The sequence below is a fragment of the Oncorhynchus mykiss genome, chromosome 15 (assembly GCF_013265735.2).
Source record: "Oncorhynchus mykiss isolate Arlee chromosome 15, USDA_OmykA_1.1, whole genome shotgun sequence".
Taxonomy (NCBI): Eukaryota; Metazoa; Chordata; class Actinopteri; order Salmoniformes; family Salmonidae; genus Oncorhynchus; species Oncorhynchus mykiss.
In genome coordinates, this window is record NC_048579.1 from 34,746,559 (window position 1) to 34,769,421 (window position 22,863).

General features: G+C 41.8%; 1 protein-coding gene across 1 annotated transcript in view; it reads left to right on the forward strand.

The window, feature by feature from the left end:
* LOC110490017 (cadherin-12) overlaps positions 1–22,863 on the forward strand; it is a 198,102-nt gene that overhangs the window by 122,645 nt on the left and 52,594 nt on the right. Inside the window, exons 3-6 of the mRNA XM_021563093.2 lie at positions 7,599–7,893; positions 10,541–10,660; positions 17,883–18,050; positions 22,641–22,828. Coding sequence (XP_021418768.1) covers positions 7,599–7,893; positions 10,541–10,660; positions 17,883–18,050; positions 22,641–22,828 — 771 coding nt within the window. The remainder of the gene's footprint in view (positions 1–7,598; positions 7,894–10,540; positions 10,661–17,882; positions 18,051–22,640; positions 22,829–22,863) is intronic.

Consider the following 22,863-nt stretch of genomic DNA (forward strand, 5'->3'; position numbering starts at 1 on the left):
TGCACTACTTTGGACCAGGGCCTCTAGTCAAAAGAAGTGCACTATATAGGGAATATGGTGCCATTTGAGACTTAGTCTCATTGTCTGTCTAAACTACCCCTCAGAAAACCATAAAACCCCTTCAGATAGGGCTGCTTCATCGCTCATGTATATTATCACCTCTCTCTCTGTTAATGTTATAATTTTGTTAACCCGATTTCTGTTTGCCTTTTTGGGAGGAAGGCACAGTGATGCCGAAATGTTGCTAAATACCCATTAAATTGCTGGGAGTTTATATATGGAGTGTACGAGTTTCTTTATTTTAATAGTTTATTGCCTTTTTGGGATTTACAAAATGGTAACATTGTGTAAATCCCAAAAAGGCAAACAGAAGTGTACGAATGGGATTTACTAATGTGATAATTTGATTGCAGCGTGCATAGGTCTGCATTTTATTGATTAGTGTGTTAAAACTTGGGAATTTTTTTTTCCCCAAGGCCCGCATTCACTATTCCATAATGCACAGATTCTTTTAAATATTTATTCATTGTCAAAATGAGCAACACAGTGCATTCTGATTCACAAGATGGTGCCGACAGCCTTTGTAGCTTCGCTTCTAGTCTTTAGAAAACTTTGCAGTATTTAGTTTTTTTAGGTATTATTTCATACATTTTTAGCCCAGAAAATCTTAAGTGTTATTACATACAGCCAGGAAGAACTATTGGATATCAGAGTGACGTAAACTTACCAGCACTACGACCAGGAATTCGACATTCCCAAAGCGGGTCCTTTGTCTGAACCACTCAGACCATTTGAGCTGATTCCAGAGGCTGACCCAAAACAACAACATCAGAGAATAGGTAGAGAGAGCGGTCTTCTGGTCAGACTTCAGAGGCGTGCACAACACCCACCGCTTATGAGTAAATTTCTCACTAATGTCCAGTCGCTAGATAACAAGGTAGACAAAATGAGGATAACGGTTGCTTTCCAGAGAGACATCAGGGATTGTAACATACTCTGTTTCACGGAAACTCGGCATATGCAGTCGGAGTTGGTACAGCCACCTGGATTCTTTGTGCGTGGCGCCGACAGGAATAAACAAGGCTACCTAAATTTGATCAGCATATTGACTGTAGCACTCACACTGGTAAAACACTGGATCACTGCTACTCTAACTTCTGCGATGCATACAAGGCCTTCCCCCGCCCTCCTTTCGGCAAATCTGACCATGACTCCACTTTGTTCCTCCCTTCCTATAGGCAGAAACTCAAACAGGATATACCCACGCTAAGGACTATTCAACACTGGTCTGACCAATCGAAATCCACCCGTCAAGATTGTTTTAATCACACGGACTGGGACATGTTCCCGGTAGCCTCAGAGAATAATATTGACGTATACACTGATTCGGTGAGTGAGTTTATAAGGAAGTGTATAGCAGATGGTGTACCTACTGTGACTAATAAACCCTACCCTAACCAGAAACCGTGGATCGATGGCAGTATTCGCGCAAAACTGAAAGCAAGAACCACCGCGTTTAACCAATGAAAGGTGACTGGGAATATGGTCAAATTCAAACAGTGTGGTTATTCCCCTCCACAAGGCAATCAAACAAGCGAAATGTCAGTTTAGAGACAATGTGGAGTAGTAATTCATCGACTCAGACACGAGACATATGTTGCAGGGTCTACAGACAGTCACGGACTACAAAAGGAAAACCAGCCAAGTCACGGACACCGATGTCTTGCTTCTTCAGGACAAACTAAACACCTTCTTTTCCCACTGAGGATAATACAGCGTCACCGACTCGGCCCGGTACCAAAGCCTGTGGGCTCTTCTTCTCCATGGCCGATGTGAGTAAGACATTTAAACGTGTTAACACTCGCAAGGCTGCCGGCCCAGACGGCTTCTCGAGCCGTGTCTACAGAGCATGCGCAGACCAGCTGGCTGGTGTGTTTACGGACATTTTCAATCTATCCCTATCCCAGTCTGCTGTCCCCACGTACTTCAAGATGGCCACCATTATTCCTGCACCCAAAAAGGCAAAGGTAACTGAACTAAATGACTATCGCCCCATAGCACCCACTTCTGTCATCAAATCAAATCAAATGTATTTATATAGCCCTCCGTACATCAGCTGATATCTCAAAGTGCTGTACAGAAACCCAGCCTAAAACTCCAAACAGCAAGCAATGCAGGTGTAGAAGCACGGTGGCTAGGAAAAACTGGCTAGAAAGGCCAAAACCTAGGAAGAAACCTAGAGAGGAACCAGGCTATGTGGGGTGGACAGTCCTCTTCTGGCTGTGCCGGGTGGAGATTATAACAGAACATGGCCAAGATGGTCAAATGTTCATAAATGACCAGCATGGTCAAATAATAATAATCACAGGCAGAACAGTTGAAACTGGAGCAGCAGCACGGCCAGGTGGACTGGGGACACCAAGGAGTCATCATACCAGGTAGTCCTGAGGCATGGTCCTAGGCCTCTGGTCCTCCAAGAGAGAGAAAGAAAGAGAGAAAGAGAGAATTAGAGAGAGCATACTTAAATTCACACAGGACACCAGATAGGACAGGAGAAGTACTCCAGATAAAAACAAACTGACCCTAGCCCCACGACACATAAACAGAAAGAGAGAATTAGAGAGAGCATACTTAAATTCACACAGGATACCGGATAGGACAGTAGAAGTACTCCAGATAAAAACAAACTGACCCTAACCCCCCGACACATAAACCACTGCAGCATAAATACTGGAGGCTGAGTCATCATGAAGTGCTTTGAGAGGCTAGTCAGGGATCATATCACCTCCACCTGTTCATTGACTAGAGCTTAGCATTCAACACCATAGTACACTCCAAGCTCATCATTAAGCTTGAGGCCCTGGGTCTCAACCCCGCCCTGTTCAATTGGGTCATGGACTTCCTGATGGGCCGCCCTCAGGTGGTGAAGGTAGGACACAACAGCTCCACTTCACTGATCCTCAACACTTGGTTGCCACAAGGGTGCGTGCTCAGCCCCCTCCTGTACTCACTGTTCACCCATGACTGCGTGACCATGCATGCCTCCAACTCAATAATCAAGTTTGCAGACGTCACAACAGTAGTAGGCTTGATTACCAACAACGACGAGACAGCCTACAGAGAGGAGTTGAGGGCACTCGGAGTGTGGTGTCAGTAAAACAACCTCTCACTCAACGTCAACGGGCTGTATCACCGGCTGGTACGGCAAATGCACCGCTCACAATCGCAAGACTCTCCATAGGGTGTTGGGCAAACTACTTGCCCTCCAGGACACCAACACCAGCCGATGTCACAGAAAGGCTAAAATGATCATCAAGGACAACAACCTCCCGAGCCACTGCCTGTTCACCCCACTACCATCCAGAAGGAGAGGTCAGTACAAGTGCATCAAAGCTCGGACCAAGAGACCTGAAAACAGCTTCTATCTCAAGGCCATCCTACTGTTAAACAGCCATCACTAACACAGAAAGGATGTTGCCTACATGCAGACTTGAAATCATTGGCCACTTTAATAAATGGATCACTAGTCACTTTAATAATGCCAATCTAACAATGTTTACATATCTTGCATAACTCATCTCATATGTATATATTGTATTTTATACCATCTATTGCATCTGCCTATGCCGCTCTGTCATTGCACATCCATATATTTACATGTATACATTCTTGATTAATTCCTTTACTTAGATTTGTGTGTATTGGGAAGTTGTTGTGGAATTGTTAGATTACATGTTAGATATTGCTGCACTGTCAGAACTAGAAGCACAAGCATTTCGCTACACTTGCAATAACATCTGCTAACCATGTGTATGTGACCAATACAATTTGATTTGGAAAGTATTTACATATTTTGTTAAATTGATTACATACTTTTTTCCACTCAACAATCTACACGCTTTAATGACACAGTGAAAACCGTTTTTTAAGAAATGTTTGCAAATGTATTAAAAATAAAAACAGAAATACCTTATTTAGATATTTACAAGTATTTACAAGTATTCAGACCCTTTGCTATGAGACTCGAAATTGAGCTCTGGTGCGTCCTGTTTCAATTGATCATCCTTGGGAGGTTTCTACAACTTGACTGGAGTACACCTGTGGTAAATTCAATTTATTGGACATGACTTGGAAAGGCATACTCCTGTCTATATAAGGTTCCACAGTTGACAGTGCATGTCAGAGCAAACACTGGCCATGAGGTCGAAGGAATTTTCCGTAGAACTACAAGACAGGATTGTGTCGATGCACAGATCTGGAGAAGGGTACCAAAAAATGTCTGCAGCATTGAAGTTCCCCAAAAACACAGTGGCCTCCATCGTTCTTAAATTGAAGAAGTTTGGAACCAACAAAACCTTTCCTAGAACTAGCTACCCGGCCAAACTAAGAAATCGAGGCAGAAAGGCCTTGGTCAGGGAGGTGACCAAGAACCTGATGGTCACTCTGAAAGAGCTACACGGTTCCTTCCAGAAGCACAACTATCTCTGCAGCACTCCACCAATCAGGCCTTTATGGTAGAGTGGCCAGACAGAAGCCACTCCTCAGTAAAAAGCACATAACAGCCCACTTGGAGTTTGGCAAAAGGCACCTAAAGAAACAAGATTCTCTGGTCTCTGATGAAACAAGATTGAACTCTTTGGCCTGAATGCCAAGCATCACATTTGAAGGAAACCTAGTACCATCACTACAGTAAAGCATGGTGGTGGTGGCAGCATCATGCTGTTGGAAGGTTTTTCAGTGGCAGGGACTGGGAGACTAGTCAGGATTGAGGAAAGATGAACGGAGCAAATTAAAACCTGCTTCAGAACGCTCAGGACCTCAGACTGGGGTGAAGGTTCTCCTGCCAACAGGACAACGACCCTAAGTAGACAGCCAAGACAACGCAGGAGTGGCTTTGGGACGAGTCTTTGAATGTCCTTGATTGGCCCAGCCAGAGCCCGGACTTACTTGAACCCGATTGGAAATCTCTGGAGAGACCTGAAAATAGCTCCCCATCCAACCTGACAAAGCTTGAGAGGATCTGTAGAGAAGAATGGGAGAAACCCCCCAAATTAAGATGTGCCAAGCTTGTACCGTCATATCCAAGAAGACTGAAGGCTGTAATCACTGCCAAATGTGCTTCAACAAAGTATTGAGTAAACAGTCTGAATACTTAAATAAAAGTATTATTTCAGTAAAAAAATGTTATACATGTGCACAATATATACATTTTTAATCCATTTTAGAATAAGGCTGTAATGTAACAAAATGTGGAAAAAGTCAAGGGGTCTGATTTACTTTCCAAATACACTGTATATATGGGTGGCTGGTAGCCTAGTGGTTAGCACGTTGGGCCAGTAACCAAAAGGTTGCTAGATTGAATCCCCGAGCTGACAAGGTAAAAAATCTGTCATTCAACCCCTGAACAAGGCAGCTAACCCACTGTCCCTAGGCAGTCATTTTAAATAATAATTTGTTCTTAACTGACTTGCCTCGTTAAATAATGGTAAAATAAATATAGGAATTTCTAATGCTCCCTGACCGTCTGGCTTTAATTTAGGTGATTATTAGCGAGATGGACAAGGTTAAGTAATGGTATAAATGTAGGTCCATTATCATTTCTACAGTTTCAAATTTGGTTTCAATCATTTTAAAGTGTATTGAGCTTGTTTTTTTTTTTTGTTTTTTTTACTCAAACGACCCATGTGCCGGGTGGTATGCGTTGGATAGTTCTTCCTTACAAAATACATTTCACTTATTTTCTAACTGTACTGTACAACAATTCAACAAAAACTATCTTTCTGCAGTGCTTAAAAGCTTTAATCCTCTAGTCTGTTGGGCTCTGGAGTATGTGGCATGTTAAATAAGTGTACTTGCCTGCCTCCTCATTAATGACTGTCTTTGTTTAATTGATTATCATTGTTTGCCTAATGGAATTTTTTATTTGTATCATTTAACATTTGGCTTCTAATTAATGTGGGGAATGGGCCTATTATTTTTGGGGTGTTTGTATTTATTTTTCAACTTTAACTGTGCAGTTATGAATCAATTTGCAGGGTCTGAAAAAAGAAGGTCACTGGGGTTTCTGTATTGGATAAGCTGGAATGTGCTTTAACTAAACTATAATACGCTATACTTACTTATTCTAAATTAATCACAATCCAGTCAGTCTCCACTTTGGGACATCAATTGATTTACTTATGAGCATTAAAAACTTCACTGTACAGCAGACTAGTACAAAAACAGGTACAATGAGAGGGAGGGGCAGATAGCTTACGTAGTAGAACATATTTAGCCATTGAAGGGCACAACTCTTAGATTATATGAGGAACAGATATGTGTATTGGGCTTGCATGGAGTTGGACTCCGTGCAAGTACCTGTGTGGTAAAAACAAATCCCTCTTGTGGGACTTATTGTTGGCTCCTGAGAACTACAGTACATCTTGCTTGAGGGAAACATGTGGTCCATGTCGGGTCACATTGGCCATCATTTCTGCGTTAACATTGTTGGTTTGATGTCCTGTACAGGGTAAAAACACTTCCATGCCAACAGGTGTATTGCACGTGGCCAAAGAAAAGCCTTCTGACATGGTGCTACCCTGTGTCCCAAATGGAACCATATTCCGTTTCATGTAGGGAATAGGGTGCCATTTGGGATGGAACCATAGCAATCGTACAAAGAAAAGCTGCAGTGTGAAGTTGTGAAAGAACTGGGTCAAGCCAGTTCATATGCCCCCAGGCCTACCTGTCAGACTAAATCAGATTTTGCAGATATGGATATTTTTGTTTTTACTTAAAGGGATACTTCAGTTTTTTTGTTGTTGCAATGAGGTCCTTTATCTACTTCACCAGGGTCAGATAGGCCTCTGTGTCCAGTATGAACAAAGTTAGAGGTATTGTAGTTTCGCGAACCAATGCTAATGTAACCGATGTGAAATTGCTAGCTAGTTAGCGGTGGTGCGCGATAATAGCGTTTCAATTGGTGACGTCACTCGCTTGGAGTCCTTGAAGTAGTTGTTCCCCTTGCTCTGCAAGGGCCTTGGCTTTTGTGGCGCAATGGGTAACGATCCTTCGAGGGTGGCTGTTGTCGATGTGTGCAGAGGGTCCCTGGTCCGAGCCCAGGTAGGGGCGAGGTGAGGGACGGAAGCTATACTGTTACACTAACTAGCATTAGCGCAATGACTGGAAGTCTATGAGTATCTGCCAGCAAGCTATCCCTTTAAGGAAAACATGCACATGCTAAAGAAGAGCATTGAGAGCATTATTACACTTGTAATGTGAGCATAAAACCATCTTAGAGCAGACACATTTAGAAGAAAAGGTACCTGTGTGTTGGATATACCTATTGTTGGGAGTGCAGTCATGTAGATTATATGCACATCCCAAATCCCTAGAGCGGGGGCAAAAAAATATACTGCTTTGTATATACTGTTTGTGGTTTTAGCAACACATATCCTACTATGTAGGGTTTTTTCATCGTATTCTGTAGGTGCAGTCAGTCCCATCGACTCGCTTCATGAACTGCCTTTACTTAAAACTGTTCTCCCCCAGTGGTCTCTTTGAATCATTAGCAGTATCATTGTTTGGACTGAACCTGTCCTTTTCCTCTTGTCTTGCAGCTGCACACTGATCTGGATAAGGGCGAGAGCGAGGTGAAGTACACTCTCATGGGAGAAGGGGCCGGCTCCATTTTCACCATTGACGCAACGACCGGGGACATCCATGCCTTAAGAAGCCTTGACAGGGAGGTGAAGCCTTATTACACCCTCCGCGCGCAGGCAGTCGATATCGACACCAACAGGCCCCTGGAGCCCGAATCAGAGTTCGTAATCAAGGTCCAGGACATCAACGACAATGAGCCAAAGTTTCTAGAAGGGCCATACACAGCCAGTGTCCCTGAGATGTCACCTGTAGGTAAGAAGAAATATCACCCCTGCTTCTACATCTGCATTGCTTGCTGTTTGGGGTTTTAGGCTGGGTTTCTGTGTAGCACTTTCTGACATCAGCTGATGTAAAAAAGGGCTTTATAAATACATTTGATGGATTGATAGTGCACTACTTTTGACCAGAGAAAAGTAGAGCACTACGTAAGGAATAGGGTGCAATTTGGAATGCAGACATAATTTCTGAAAATGCTTCAATTAGCTGCAAACTTGACATAACAAAATAGATGCATTTCTCAGAATTTAAAAACTATCACATAGAGTTTTAGATCGAGACAGAGTACACAAATATATTATAAGAAAGGGAGTGTTATAGCCACAGATCGAACAAGAGGGAAGAAAACAAATCAACAGATTTTGACTTTTCTGCAAGTGAGCCAGTTATGCCCAAAGTGCATAAGTACATTGCGGATCGAGGCTCGTCTTTATGCTCTCTACCTCAGGGAAGGGAGCTCAAGGTAATTCACTCAGATTGGCTCCTCTTCTTCTGAATAGCAATGGAGCCCTGGTGAAGAGAACAGCATATTAGATATCTCCAAACGCTGAATGGAGCAAGGTACAGTCAATGTACAAAGTAATGTTTCAAATCACCATGGTCCCTTTCAAGCTGATCTAAAACATGGCCCAGTCTTCTACTCCATGTAGGTAAACAGCTGGAAGGCGCTGTGTGTGTGTGTGTGTGTGTGTGTGTGTGTGTGTGTGTGTGTGTGTGTGTGTGTGTGTGTGTGTGTGTGTGTGTGTGTGTGTGTGTGTGTGTGTGTGTGTGTGTGTGTGTGTGTGTGTGTGTGTGTGTGTGTGTGTGTGTGTGTGTGTGTGTGTGTGTGTGCGCCTGCGGGTGGATGTGTGTTCAAAATCAGGGGCAGGAATGTAGGACCTGCCGGTGAAAAGACTGTTTCCTTTATATGAGGGATTGAGCAGGAGGGCTGTATGCTTTGGGTATGATGATTATTTTCAGATGATTCTGCAGAGAGTGTGTGTGTGATAAATGGTTCAATATGGCATTGATGCAGTGTGTACCTGAGAAAAATATGAATCACTTCTAATTACATTAATAAAATGTATGGAACTGATAATGCTTCCTTTGGCAAATGGGTGTGGATTCAAAAGACCAATTTGATGAGTACTCTATTTTTATTTCAAAGAACTTCAAGGAACTGGAATGAGCCAAGTTAAAAGTGGTGTTTTAAGGGCACAGGGCGAGACCCAAATGCAGACACAGGAGGCAGATGGTTGAGCTCCGATATTTATTATGACAGAAAGGATAGGAAAAAGGCAGGTCGGGTACAGGTGAGAGTTCATAAACCAGGTCAGAGTCCAAACAGTACCAGGCGATAGGCAGGCTTGTGTCAGGACAGGCAGGGGTTCAGGCAGGTGGGCTCAGAGTCAGGACAGGCAAGGGTCAAAACCAGGAGGGCAAGAAAAGAGAGACTGGGAAAGCAGGAGCTGAGAAACAAAAACGCTGGTTGACTTGACAAACAAGACGAACTGGCACAGAGAGACAGGAAACACAGGGGTAAATGCTGAGGGGAAAACAAGTGACACCTGGAGGGGGTGGAGACAAGCACAAGGACAGGTGAAACAGATCAGGACGTGACAGGTGTATAGTTTGTTTAGCTATTATTGACCCATTTTAAACAATGCACTTGTATTTAAAAGCTTTATGGAACTGGAGCTGTTTATAAAAGGATTGCATCACTAAAAAGCACAAGCAAAAGCATTAATACAGTACGTGGTGATAAACCAGTACAAAGTAACTACCTATAGTAGTTAAAGTGTAAATGACCAGCATCTCAGCTCCATTATACCCGGATGCGTGGTGCGGGGCTTTGTTAGGAAGGATTAACACTCTAAATCTCTCTCACCTAACGTTTTCATACAATTGTTATCATCTGCTCATAGCGCAAATCCTGTTTAATGGAGCCTTGCTAAAACCAACTAAGAGATTAACATGTGTCAATGGCCATTTGTGGATGTAGCTTCCCTTGGATGTCCACCTAGCATACAGTACAGTACCAGCCTGTACACATGGACTAAAAAATACATATCTCATTTAGCCACAGTAGTGATTTTATTGAGCTTGTAGATAGAATAATTTCCAATTGGATTGAATTGTAGATATACATGCTTCTGTAGAGTCAGTGGATTAATGCAATGCTGTTTTAGATTCAAGCTACAGTTATTAACTCTGTTCCTGGTACTGCAGGAAGTTGGATGGCTTCCATCTTGTTTCCTATTCCTGCTGTGGATGGCTCTTTGTTTCCTTAATGCTTGCGATGTCTAATGAATGAGTATCTTTTGGCTAAACATCCACTTGCATAGTTCTTCAAATGTATATTTCACATAGTTAATAATTCAACGTTTCAATATTGCACATTTATCTTCTATCGTATCCTCTTACTCTCACTTTAGCCTCTGTGGCTCTGTCCCAAATAGCTCCCTATTCCCTACATAGGGCATTACTTTTGACCTGAGGCCTGGTCAAAATTAGTGCACATTTTAGGGAATAGAATGCCATTTGTGATGCATTCATGGTGGCACAAGCCGCAAAGACGTATGGGAAAAAAACCTTACAAAATGACTCCATCTGTATGATGCAAATGTATGTGTTTGTTTCACAGGGACTTATGTGATGCAGGTGACAGCCACAGATGCAGATGACCCTACCTATGGAAACAGTGCCAGAGTGGTCTACAGCATCCTTCATGGCCAGCCATACTTCTCTGTGGATCCCAAGACTGGTAAATAAGATGGGCAACATCAGTCAAAAATGTATCTTATTTGGTACTTTTTGTCAATGTTGAATGCTGTTATGTTTATAGATCGTTTTAAATAACAAAAAGGCGGGATACCTGTCTGTCTAAACAATGACAATAGCTTACTTATGTAATGACGTGGCCCTTTCTGGGTGTAGATCGTGGCTCCCCCCTCTCTCCTACACCCAGGTTCTGTTATCTCAGGTTGTGAATTCCTGGTGGAGACTCTCTCCCCCTGGCCATGCAGAAAGAGAGAATACGGAGAGAGATCAAGTGATTTCACTTGGCCGAACTTCTAAATCCCCAAAATGGGAGAATTAAACTATATGTCCAGTTGTGAGAATGTGGGAAGGGTCCGTGGATACTTAAGGTATGGTATGATGAGTGGGTCTCATTTGGTGACCTCATGGAGGACAGAAAACACGTATAACTAACTATATCTCTGAATGTGTACATTTCTCAATTGTGGGGTTTGCATCTAATTATTGTATAAAATGAATGAGTAATGTAAAACTATTTGTACAATTATGTAATGGGACGTTAACCTTCAGAATGAGACGATTGTATTCCCTGTAAAGTTTAACTAAGTCATTGGCCCCCGTGAGTCCAGACATGATCATGCGTCATGGAACCGCCCTTTTCTAGTGTTACGAATAAAACACCTTCCTGAGGAAATCCTCTTAAGACTAAGCAAACCCCCCAGCGTGAGCTGTGGTTGCAATGGTTGAGTACCAAGACTAGAAAACCATACCACGTGGCGCATTGACTACACGGGTGGAAATGGTTAAACTCTGAGACTATCGATCCCCACAGAATAAGAGCAAATCTTAGATACTAATTACTAGTCTGCAGTTTGAAATTATGTAAACCTGGAATGCGAATACCGACAACCGCCGAAACATCTACTCTAAGAACATTGGACGCCTGACGGATCCATTACAACAGACACTGTCAGGAGCCGCCGATAGAGCTACCACCATGAGTAACCAAAGTCTCTCTGATGAACTGACTCTCCAGCAGACGGACCGACGATTCCATCAGAGAAGACAACAACGACATATGGGCATAACTATATTGATTGCAATTACTCCCGAATGAGCGAGGGTTCGTGTGCAAAGGATTAGCATTTCAATTAATATAACTTTCCACTGTGTGTAGTGATCCATTTTGTCTTTCCCGCTCCTTTATCGGTCCACACCCCCTTTTCTTTGTATACCAAGCCGTCATATCGGTTCAGCCCACTAAGGGATCTTCCCTATCATTGTTAGTAACCAATACCTACTGTTTGTTTGCTATGCATTTCTGTGATCATTTAGTTAGTTAGTAAATCAATTATTAAGCCAATTGGTGTATGGATGACTCATAGTTTAGCCTGGGTTCGTGCAAATAACCAACCATTTACAACGTTTGGAATGAGACTGACGTAACGTAAAGAATAATTAATTAATAAAAGACGAATTGATCAGATATTAAAATATCTGAGGAGTTGTATTCTGTAGATTTTCCGTGGTTCCCCGACTTCCTAGTTAATTAAAGGTGCATGATTAGTTTAATCATGTAATAATAATTACAGAGAATTTATTAGATAAAATAACAGTCTTCACCTTTAATGATACTAAAGACACAACACTTCATAAAAGAAGAATGCCAAGTTCTGTAGCTGTGAAAGTGTAATAGGCGGGCAGATATTCTAACTTTTTAACATTAGTATGGACAAGGTGTTGTCTTCAACTTAATTACACATTATCGATCCGAATAAACAAATGAGCGAAATATCTTGATTTGATTACAGGGCAATGGATTAGAAACAGTGACACGCTATAACTTCCATTTCTTTACTGTGGACTGATAAGGTTCTCTATCATTGTTTTTCCTGCTTTTGCAAAGAAGTATAGCAATCAATAATAGCGCCTACAAATTACTTTTCACATACCTCAATACTAGGAAATTGGGATTAGGCCGGTTAGTGTATGTCAGCAGTTAAATTCTGTAGCTAGTATAGTCATATAATTAAATGTGTGCAGTGCTCACAGCTTTGTCCTCTGTAAAAGTGTAAATTTAAACTAGAAAAGGGCATTTCCTGAAGAAAATGTGTGTGCTTGCTTGTCTTGAAGGAATTATGGTGTGCAATAGTAGTGGTAGTGACTGCAAACATAATGGTAGTGGGTCTAGATCTATGCCAGTGTCAAGGGATCAGCACCTCTTTGACCCTGCCCATCATGTGTGTCCAGGAGCCAACTGGGGCCAGCGAGCATCAGTCTTATAATAGACAGCTAACTGTCAAGAACCCTACAACACTCTAACCGATATGTATTTGCTGTGGTCTACTGTTCGATACAGTATCTACTTCTATTAATGTGTCAAAGTCAAATTGTCTGTGTTATAATTTAGATGTGTATTATGTATTTTAATCTGAAAGCAATTGAAATAAAAAATGTGTGTATGTCACTGGAGAAAAACAGTATCCTCAAGATTCTTGGTTGAACTATCTGTTCGTTTTTGAATCTCCCGCTTTTAACGCCCCTTCTCCAAAATAGCAGATTTAATCAGCACACTGATGTGGTCCACATTCATATTGGTTTCATAAACTGAAACGACCGGGAGCCGGGTCAAGTCTTTTAAAGAATGGCACTTGTGCTTCTTCCAATACTTTGCTCTGGAGTGCTCTCTTTCTCAAAAGCTCTCAACAACAAGGAACTACTGTATGTAATAAAATACTTGTAAAAAATTCTCTAGAAAAATACATCGCTATTACTGGTCTTAGACTTTTCGCTTTAAAATAGCTGCATCCCAGTCAGAGTTTTGGTGAGGGGCATTATAAACAGTGAGAGTTTCATAGCAGCAAGGTTTGGAGTGAAGGGATGCAGCCGGGTTCATTAAAAGTTTTTTTTTTTTGTGAAAATGTTTACTTTACTTTAGCAGTCAAAGGTTAAACACAGCTGAGCTGCAGCTGTTTTCCGTCCTCCGTCCTTTCGATTCCTCTCAGCCCTCAGTTGGAACAGGATGGAAACCGATTATTATTAGTCATTGTTTGTCTTCTGAGTGAACATAGACATATTTCTGCTCTCGGTTTCACATGGCCATATTCTTATCCCCTGATATTGTTAGTCATTGTTTGTCTTCTGAGTGAACCTAGACATATTTCTGCTCTCGGTTTCACATGGTCATATTCTTATCCCGATATTGGAAATCCTTAGGGCCTGCAGCGAAACTCAATCAGATAAGTGGTTATGTGGTGTGAAAGTCTGTTTTTGTGTGTGTGTCTATCGCCGTGGTTGCCGAGGAGGTTAGCTGGAGTGTGAAGAGAGACGGTGTCCCTGCAATCCCATGAGCCACTTCAGAATGTTAATGCAGGCATTATGGTGTGGAACTGGCGGGCTGAAGGGTTCATGGTTTACTACCAGCTCTCTCAAACTCCTGATCAACAGCAAATACTGACACTCTCCTCTTTTTTCTCCTCATATGCCATTTGGCTTTTTATATCTGAGCTCTGAGCAAATGATGCAATGGGTTATAAAAAAAATGTCCAGGTCAAGCTGTTGACCCTGTTAGATTGAAGGAGATCCTTTGTATGACACCCATGTCATGAAGACTGCTCTTCCCTCCAGAGTCCATTGCTCCAAAGGACCATGGGACGTCTCATTGGCCTTCATACCATGATGCATTTGGCTGATCCAGAGCGGTAGACCCTTAAATGCTTTCAGCAAGTACATCAAATAATAACAAGTATGTTGGATTTCAGTAGTTGGTGCTTTCAGCAAGCACACCTAAAAATCATTCCAGTAACTGTATTCTGCACGTAGAACGAAAAAGATACTATACCATGGATAAAATGCAATAGACGGTATTTTTTACACTGATACAACATAGAGCAGATTATATTTTAATGCTCAAATAGAGATTACCATTGAAAAAGTTAGAACCTTTAGCACAATGTCCACAATGGTAACACAGTTCAAAATGGGCAAAAGAAAGAAGAGTGGGGGGGGGGGGGGGGGGGGGGGTGGATGGATCACGTTAACCATTTCCAATGTGATATCACAGGGAGAAAGGGAATAAGGAGAATCACAGATCATGCCTTTCCGCCCTGGAGAGTATACAAAACACACAATGCGACTGTATTTCCAACCTGATGGCGGAAAAACTGTTAAAACAAATGTTTGCCATGCTGAACCTGCCTCTACAGCCAAACAAACAAGAAGGAGAGAGGGAAAAGAAAAGCGGGGGAAGGAATCACATGCCTAAATCACCATATACTTCACAGCATCCTCCCTCCCTGCTAGAGCGTGAATCCCCTAAACATGATAAGATTGTCAAAAAACATCATCCTTTGACTGTTGCACACGCAGAACACAGGAGCTTATGTTCAAATGTGACGTCTATCCTTTTCATGTGACTGACGGGGAATACGAGAAAAGTAAACATACATCTTGCCCCCTTTACATATCTTCAATCACTCCGACATCTTCCAACCTGACCTGGCCATTACTCTGCTGTATATTTGCTCTGATCTCAGGGTCCCTCAAAGCCTCACTAAGTTCAGTATTGAATGTCAAGTGTCTCCAGTATTTCTATCTCATCAGAGTGCGAATTACACCATGACATTTGGGGGGGGGGGGGTTCTATTGAGTGCATGAACTTACGTAATTTGAAAGATAAAAATGAATTACCTTTTAATGTGTCATGAATACGACCAGTCATATATTTTAATCTCATAGCCAAACAAATCACTTCACAAAGTTCACCTGTGCATGTTCGTCCACTCCAAAATTATTCCATCAAATAAACTGCATGTACACTCGCTCCATTTGATGAATGGAAATAGACATCTGTTTACAAAACACCAGAAAATGTGCATAATGACTTTCAGTGGTTGCCATTGATAAGGCCTACATTCATTGATGTTGTTGATTGTTGACGAATTGACCTTTTTTGTAGACTGAAAAGTCGGCACACCTGAAATGGGTCTGAATCTGTCCTGGAAAAAACAGGATGGTCACTCTAACACACATGGTGAACTTACTAGACCAGGCTACAATGTGTATTACCATGAACTTCAAATAGGCCTACCAATAGCCAGTGATGTAGTGGTAAAAAAAAATAGGTGGGTAAACACCGATTGCAGGTTAAAGTGAAAAAAGTCATACTCCCTATACTTTTAATGCATTTTTCTAAAAAGGGTGGGTTAACAGCGTTTACTTGCATTTACCCTCCACTAGGCCTACACCACTGCCGGTAGCCTACCCTCTCAACCGAGACAATTTTTCACACATGAACACACAGAGAACAGGTAGCCTACATTCAATATAATACAGAACATGTTTCACACCCTAGTTCATGAGTTGTCCATATTCACAAGTTAATGCTTGGTGTCTTCACAGATCATGTGACATAAAACACTACCTTTCTTTCCTTACATTAATGACAGTGTTATTTGTAATTATTAAGCATTTAACAATTTAATTTGAATATTTAACTTAAATCCGGTATGAACCATGGATCTTTGAGATCTTGGAAAATGCACTGTAAGTGTAACTATGCCTATGTAAAAAATGTCGCTGTGAAAACAGTTCTCATGGGCACACAAATAATGTAGGCCTATGCCATTGCAAAATTGAATGCTTCTAACCGAAAGTTACCCACTTTTAACAGAAAGACACCTTATAGTCAGTCTATCACAGTGCCATATCTTATGTCACCAAAGCCCCATACACCACCCACCACTGCGACCTGTATGCTCTCGTTGTCTAGCCCTTGCTACATATTTGTCGCCAGACCCACTGGCTCCAGGTCATCCACAAGTCTTTGCTAGGTAAAGCTCCACCTTATCTCAGCTTACTGGTTACCATAGCAGCACCCACACAGAGCACGCGCTCCAGCAGATATATTTCACTGCTCACCCCCAAAGCCAATTCCTAATTCGGCTGCCTTTCCATACAGTTCTCTGCTGCCAATGACTGGAACAAATTGCAAAAATCACTGAAGTTGGAGACTTATATCTCCCTCAATAACTTTAAACATCAGCTATCCGAGCAGCTAACCGATCGCTGCAGCTGTACACAGCCCATCTCTAAATTGCCCATCCAATCTATCTACCTCATCTCCATATTGTTTTTATTTACTTTTTTGCTCTTTTGCACACCAGTATCTCTACTTGCACATCATCATCTGCAAATCTATCACTCCACTCCAGTGTTAATTTGCTAAATTGTAATTACTTCGCCACTATGGCCTATTTATTGCCTTACATCTTGGCCAGGTCGCAGTTGTAAATGAGAACTTGTTCTCAACTGGCCTACCTGGTTAAATACAGGTGAAATAAAAAATATTAATAAATTAAAAAAACTGTTATTAACATATAGCCTACTTGTTGGATGGATTGGATGTGCATTGGTGTCTAGCTGTAGGTTATCCAGGAAAGAAAACAAATATTGATAGAAAATAATAGAGCAGATTAAACTACTTCTGGCCACGGGTGGCATGGAGAACACCTGAAAAACAAAGCAATCAGTGCTCTAAACAGCTGACTGACAAAAGCAAACAATAATTAATCAACAGATAAATCGAATGCATTGGAATAAAGGCATAAGCTATTTTTATCAAGGGTGCATGGCAAACAAATTACGGAAATTAGGAAGTATGAAGGAAAATCTATGCATAAAGGAGCTCAACTGAGGCCAAAATTCAGCACCTCTGTGTGGATAGCGCCACCACATAGAAATAAATAGTTGAACCATGACAGAGAGGTGGGGGTGTATGCTATATTTTAATATTTACCACTGTAAAACATATTTCCCACTATATTTTAAGAAAACAGAGAATGGTTAAAATAGCAATATTTAGAATCACCCCCTCTCCCCCAAAGATTGACTTTTGATTAATTTAGGGAGCTAACCTCTCATTCAAGGGAACTGAGCACCACCTGGCTCCCCCTTAATTCACAACTTGACTTCAGGTACATTAATGCACCTTTAAGTGAACCCTCTTTCTAAGGGGGGTGCTACTACCCAGGTCATTTGTACATTTGAACCCTCTAGCAGAAAAAGGGGGCATCGAGCAGCAGCGCCTTAACACTCAACTTGTCCCATCTCTATTATCATGTCTCCACCGATCCCCTACTTGGACTGCACAGCTTATGTGACATACAAGTAAAATGCCTAGATATCAGCCGTTTTGACATGTTCTAATGATACCATTTTGTCGTTAGGTATAATAAGGACGGCCTTGCCGAACATGGACCGCGAGGTGAAGGAGCAGTACCAGGTGCTTATCCAGGCCAAGGATATGGGAGGTCAGCTGGGAGGTCTGGCCGGGACCACCACCATCAACATCACCCTCAGCGACGTCAACGACAACCCACCAAGGTTCTCCAAAAGTAAGAGAGAGAGAGGAAGAGATTCAAATAGGGGCCTGTTTGCACACACCACTCGAGGGAAGGAGGGAGTTGTTATTCTGTTGGTGTTGGTGTGTACGAAGTTTGCTTTACATTTTTACATTTCGGTTTCATATTCATAATATCGGTTTTAATATTGCCATTTCATATCATGATTGAATAATTGATTATAATACTGATGCCCAAAGGACATGTGCCTATGTTCTTTATATTTTTTCACTATATATTATTTATTTTATAGCTTAGTACCTTGCCACATACAATTAAACATACTTAGAAATGTACCTTCCATTAATTAGTTATTCATTATTTAAAGGGAAATTATCTATTTTCAGTTGCAGTGTTATTTAACTCAAGACAGAGTCAGCATGGGAGCTGATGCCTGTAATAACATTTCTGGAATTAAGTATATACTTTAAGATTCCAAACAAGTCATTTAAATTAAATAGTTAATCAGTGCACAAGTAAGAAACTGGAGGCAGGCCAAACATGCGGATTGTGTTATTGTGGAAGATTTTGTATTTTTTTCATTTATTGATCCATGAAAATCTAAAGTCTGCATGTTTGAACAACATGGATCAATTCAACAAGTTTAAAAATGCATATTTATGAATAAAGCCTATAAGCATACATACATACATACATACAGTTGAAGTCAGAAGTTTACATACACCTTAGCCAAATACATTTAAACTCAGTTTTTCACAATTCCTGACATTTAATCCTAGTAACAATTCCCTATCTTAGGTCAGGTAGGATCAACACTTTCTTTTAACGTGAAATGTCAGAATAATAGTGCAGGGAATGATTTATTTCAGCTTTTATTTCTTTCATCCCATTCCCAGTGGGTCAGAAGTTTACATACACTCAATTAGTATTTGGTAGCATTGCCTTTAAATCGTTTAACATGGGTCAAAGGTTTCAGGTAGCCTTCCACACGCTTCCCACAATAAGTTGGGTGAATGTTGGCCCATTCCTCCTGACAGAGCTGGTGTAACTGAGTCAGGAATGTAAGGCCTCCTTGCTCGCACACGCTTTTTCAGTTCTGCCCACACATTTTCTATGGAATTGAGGTCAGGACTTTGTGATGGCTTCTCCAATACCTTGACTTTGTTGTCCTTAAGCAATTTTTCCAGAACTTTGGAAGAATGCTTGGAGTCATTGTCCATTTGGAAGACCCATTTGCGACTAAGCTTTAACTTCCTGACTGATGTCTTGAGATGTTGCTTCAATATATCCACATAATGTTCCTGCCTCATGATGCCATTTATTTTGTGTGTGCACCAGTCCCTCCTGCAGCAAAGCAGCACCACAACATGATGCTGCCACTCCCGTGCTTCACGGTTGGGATGGTGTTATTTGGCTTGCAAGCCTCCCCCTTTTTCCTCTAAACATAATGAGGGTCATTATGGCCAAACAGTTCTATTTTTGTTTCATCAGACAAGAGGACATTTCTCCAAAAAGTACGATCTTTGTCCCCATGTGGCCATAATGACCATCGTTATGTTCGGAGGAAAGTGGCCATCACAAAGCCCTGACCTCAATCCTATAGAAAATTTGTGGGCGAACAAGTAGGCCTACAAACCTGACTCCGTTACACTAGCTCTGTCAGGAGTAATGTGCCAAAATTCACCAAACTTATTGTGGGAAGCTTGTGGAAGGCTACCTGAAATGTTTGACCCATGTTAAACAATTGCAAGGCAATGCTACCATATACTAATTGAGTGTATGTAAACTTCTGACCCACTGGGATGTGATGAAAGAAATGAAAGCTGAAATAAATCATTCTCTCTACGATTATTCTGATATTTCAATTCTCAAAATAAAGTGGTGATCCTAACTGACCTAAGACAGGGAATTGTTACTAGGATTAAATGTCAGGAATTGTGAAAAACTGAGTTTAAATGTATTTGGCTAAGGTGTATTTAAACTTCCGACTTCAACTGCATCTGTCTATATAAGGCCATGAGGTCGAAGGAATTATCCGTAGAGCTCCGGGACAGGATTTTGTCGATACACATATCTGGGGAACGATACCAAAACAATTCTGCAGCATTGAAGGTTCCCAACAACACGGTGGTCTCCATCATTCTTAAATGGAAGAAGTTTGGAACCACCACGACTCTTCCTAGTGCTGGCCGCAGAGGTAAACTGAGCAATCGGGGGAGAAGGGCCTTCATCAGGGAGGTGACCAAGAACCCGATGGTCACTCTGACAGAGCTCCCGATTTCCTCTGTGGAGATTTGCCTTTCAGATTACAACCATCTCAACAGCACTCCACTGATCAGGCATACATGGTAAAGTGGCCAGACGGAAGTCTGCTTGGATTTTAAAAGGCATATGACAGCCCACTCGGGGGAATTTCATCTAAAGGACGGGAGGAAACCTGGCTCAATCACTTTGGTGAAGCATGGTGGGTGCTGCATCATGCTGTGGGGATGTTTTTCAGCAGCAGGGACTGGGAGACTAGTCAGGATCGAGGGAAAAATGAACAGGGCAAAGTACAGAGAGATCCTTGATGACCTGCTCCAGAGCACTCAGACTGGGGTGAAGGCTCACCTTGCAAAAGGACAACAACCCTAAGAACATGACCAAGACAATGCAGGAGTGGCTTCGGGACAAGTCTCTGAATGTTCTTGAGCGTCCCAGCCAGAGCCCAGACTTGAACCTGATCGAACATCTCTGGAGAGACCTGAAATTAGCTACAGCGCTCCCTATCCAACCTGACAGAGCATGAGAGCATCTGCAGATAAGAATGGGAGAAATCCCCCAAATACAGGTGTGCCAAGCTTTTAGCGTCTTACCCAAGAATACTCAAGGCTGTAATCCCTTCCAAAAGTTCTTCAAGAAAGTACTAAGTAAAGGGTCTGAATACTTTCTAAATAAACAGATTTTGCTTTGTCATTATGGGGTATTGTGTGTAAATTGATAATCAAAAACAATACAATGCCCAAAAAATTTAATTAAACGGAAAGTGGTGTGTGCATATGCGTTCACCCCCTTTGCTTTGACGCTCCTAAATAAGATCTGGTGCAACAAATTACCTTCAGAAGTCATATAATTAGTTACATAAAGTCCACCTGTGTGCAATCTAAGTGTCACATGATCTGGCAATGGTCTCAGTATATATGCCCCTGTTCTGAAAGGCCCCAGAGTCTGTAACACCACTAAGCAAGGGGCACCGTCATGCAAGCGGCACCATGAAGACCAAGGAGCTCTCCAAACAGGTCAGGGACAAAGTTGTGAAGTACAGATTAGGGTTGGGTTATAAATAAATATCAGAAACTTTGAACATTCCACGGAGCACAAATCCATTTTTTTATGTAAGAATATGGAACCACAACAAACCTGCCAAGAGAGGGCCGCCCATTACAAACTCACAGACCAGGAAAGGAGGGCATTAATCAGAGAGGCAACAAAGAGACCAAAGATAACCCTGAAAGAGCTACAAAGGTCCATAGCAGAGACTGAGTTTCTGTCCAGAGGTCCACTTTATAAAGCCATTTACTCCACCGAGCTGGGCTTTACGGAAGAGTGGCCAGAAAAATAAGCAAACATGTTTGGTGTTTGGAGCAAACCCAACACCCCTCATCACCCCGAGAACAGCATCCCCCACAGTGAAGCATGGTGGTGGCAGCATCATGCTGTGGGGATGCTTTTCATCGACAGGGACTGGGAAACTTGTCAGAATTGAAGGAATGATGGATGACACTAAATACATGGAAATTCTTGAGGGAAACCTGTTTCAGTCTTCAAGAGATTAAAGACTCGGAAGGAGGTTCAACTTCCAGCAGGACAATGACCCTAAGCATTCTGCTGAAGCAAAGCTCGGGTGGTTTAACCTCTCTGGTGCAGGTGTTCCGCTAGCGAACCACCTCAACAACATCCGGTGAAATTGCAGAACGCCAAATTCAAAACAGAGAAATAGTAAAAATTAACATTCATAAAAATACAAGTGTTATACATCGGCTTAAAGATTAACTTCTTGTTAATCCAACCGCTCTGTCAGATTTCAAGGCGGCTTTACGGTGAAAGCCATACCATGTGATTATCTGAAAAATGTCAAGGGGGTGAATACTTTCGCAAGCCACTGTATATTTTTAAGTCAAGGGATCTGAATATTTTCCAAATGCACTGTATCTTTCACTCTAGTATCCCTGCACATTCTGAATATGATGTTGGAACTTACCCTGTATATAGCTTCTTACTTTCTTGTGTTCTTATTTCTACTTGTGTGTTTTTATATTTGATACTGCTGCTGTCTCAGTCGTTCTACGCTCTCTCTTTATCTTTCTTACTCTCTCTCTCTCTCTCTCTCTCTACAGTACCTCTCTATCTACGGTACCTCTCTTTCTAAATTTCTCTTAATCTTTCTCTCTATCTTTGTCTCTCTCTCTCTCACTCTCCCTTGCTGCTTTGCACAAATAATGACAATGCCAATTAGCATATGCAGTTGCCCTGTTGCTCACTTCCAAACCATTTCAGGACACACTGAAAAAAAGCCCAATACAATGCCAGAAGTTGAAAATGAACTAGACTAGATTAATCTCTTTATTTGTTTTTGTCTGTAAGGTTTCTTTCACCTGAGAGTCCCCGAGTCCTCTGCAGTGGGTTTTGCTGTGGGAAGGATAAAAGCTCATGACTTGGACATCGGGAAGAACGCAGAAGTAGAGTACAACGTCGTACCGGGGGACGGCGACAACATGTTTGACATCCTCACCAGTGAACACAATCAGGAAGGAATCATTATTCTCAAAAGGGTAAGCGTCTTCATCGGTCACGTGGTATCTGGATG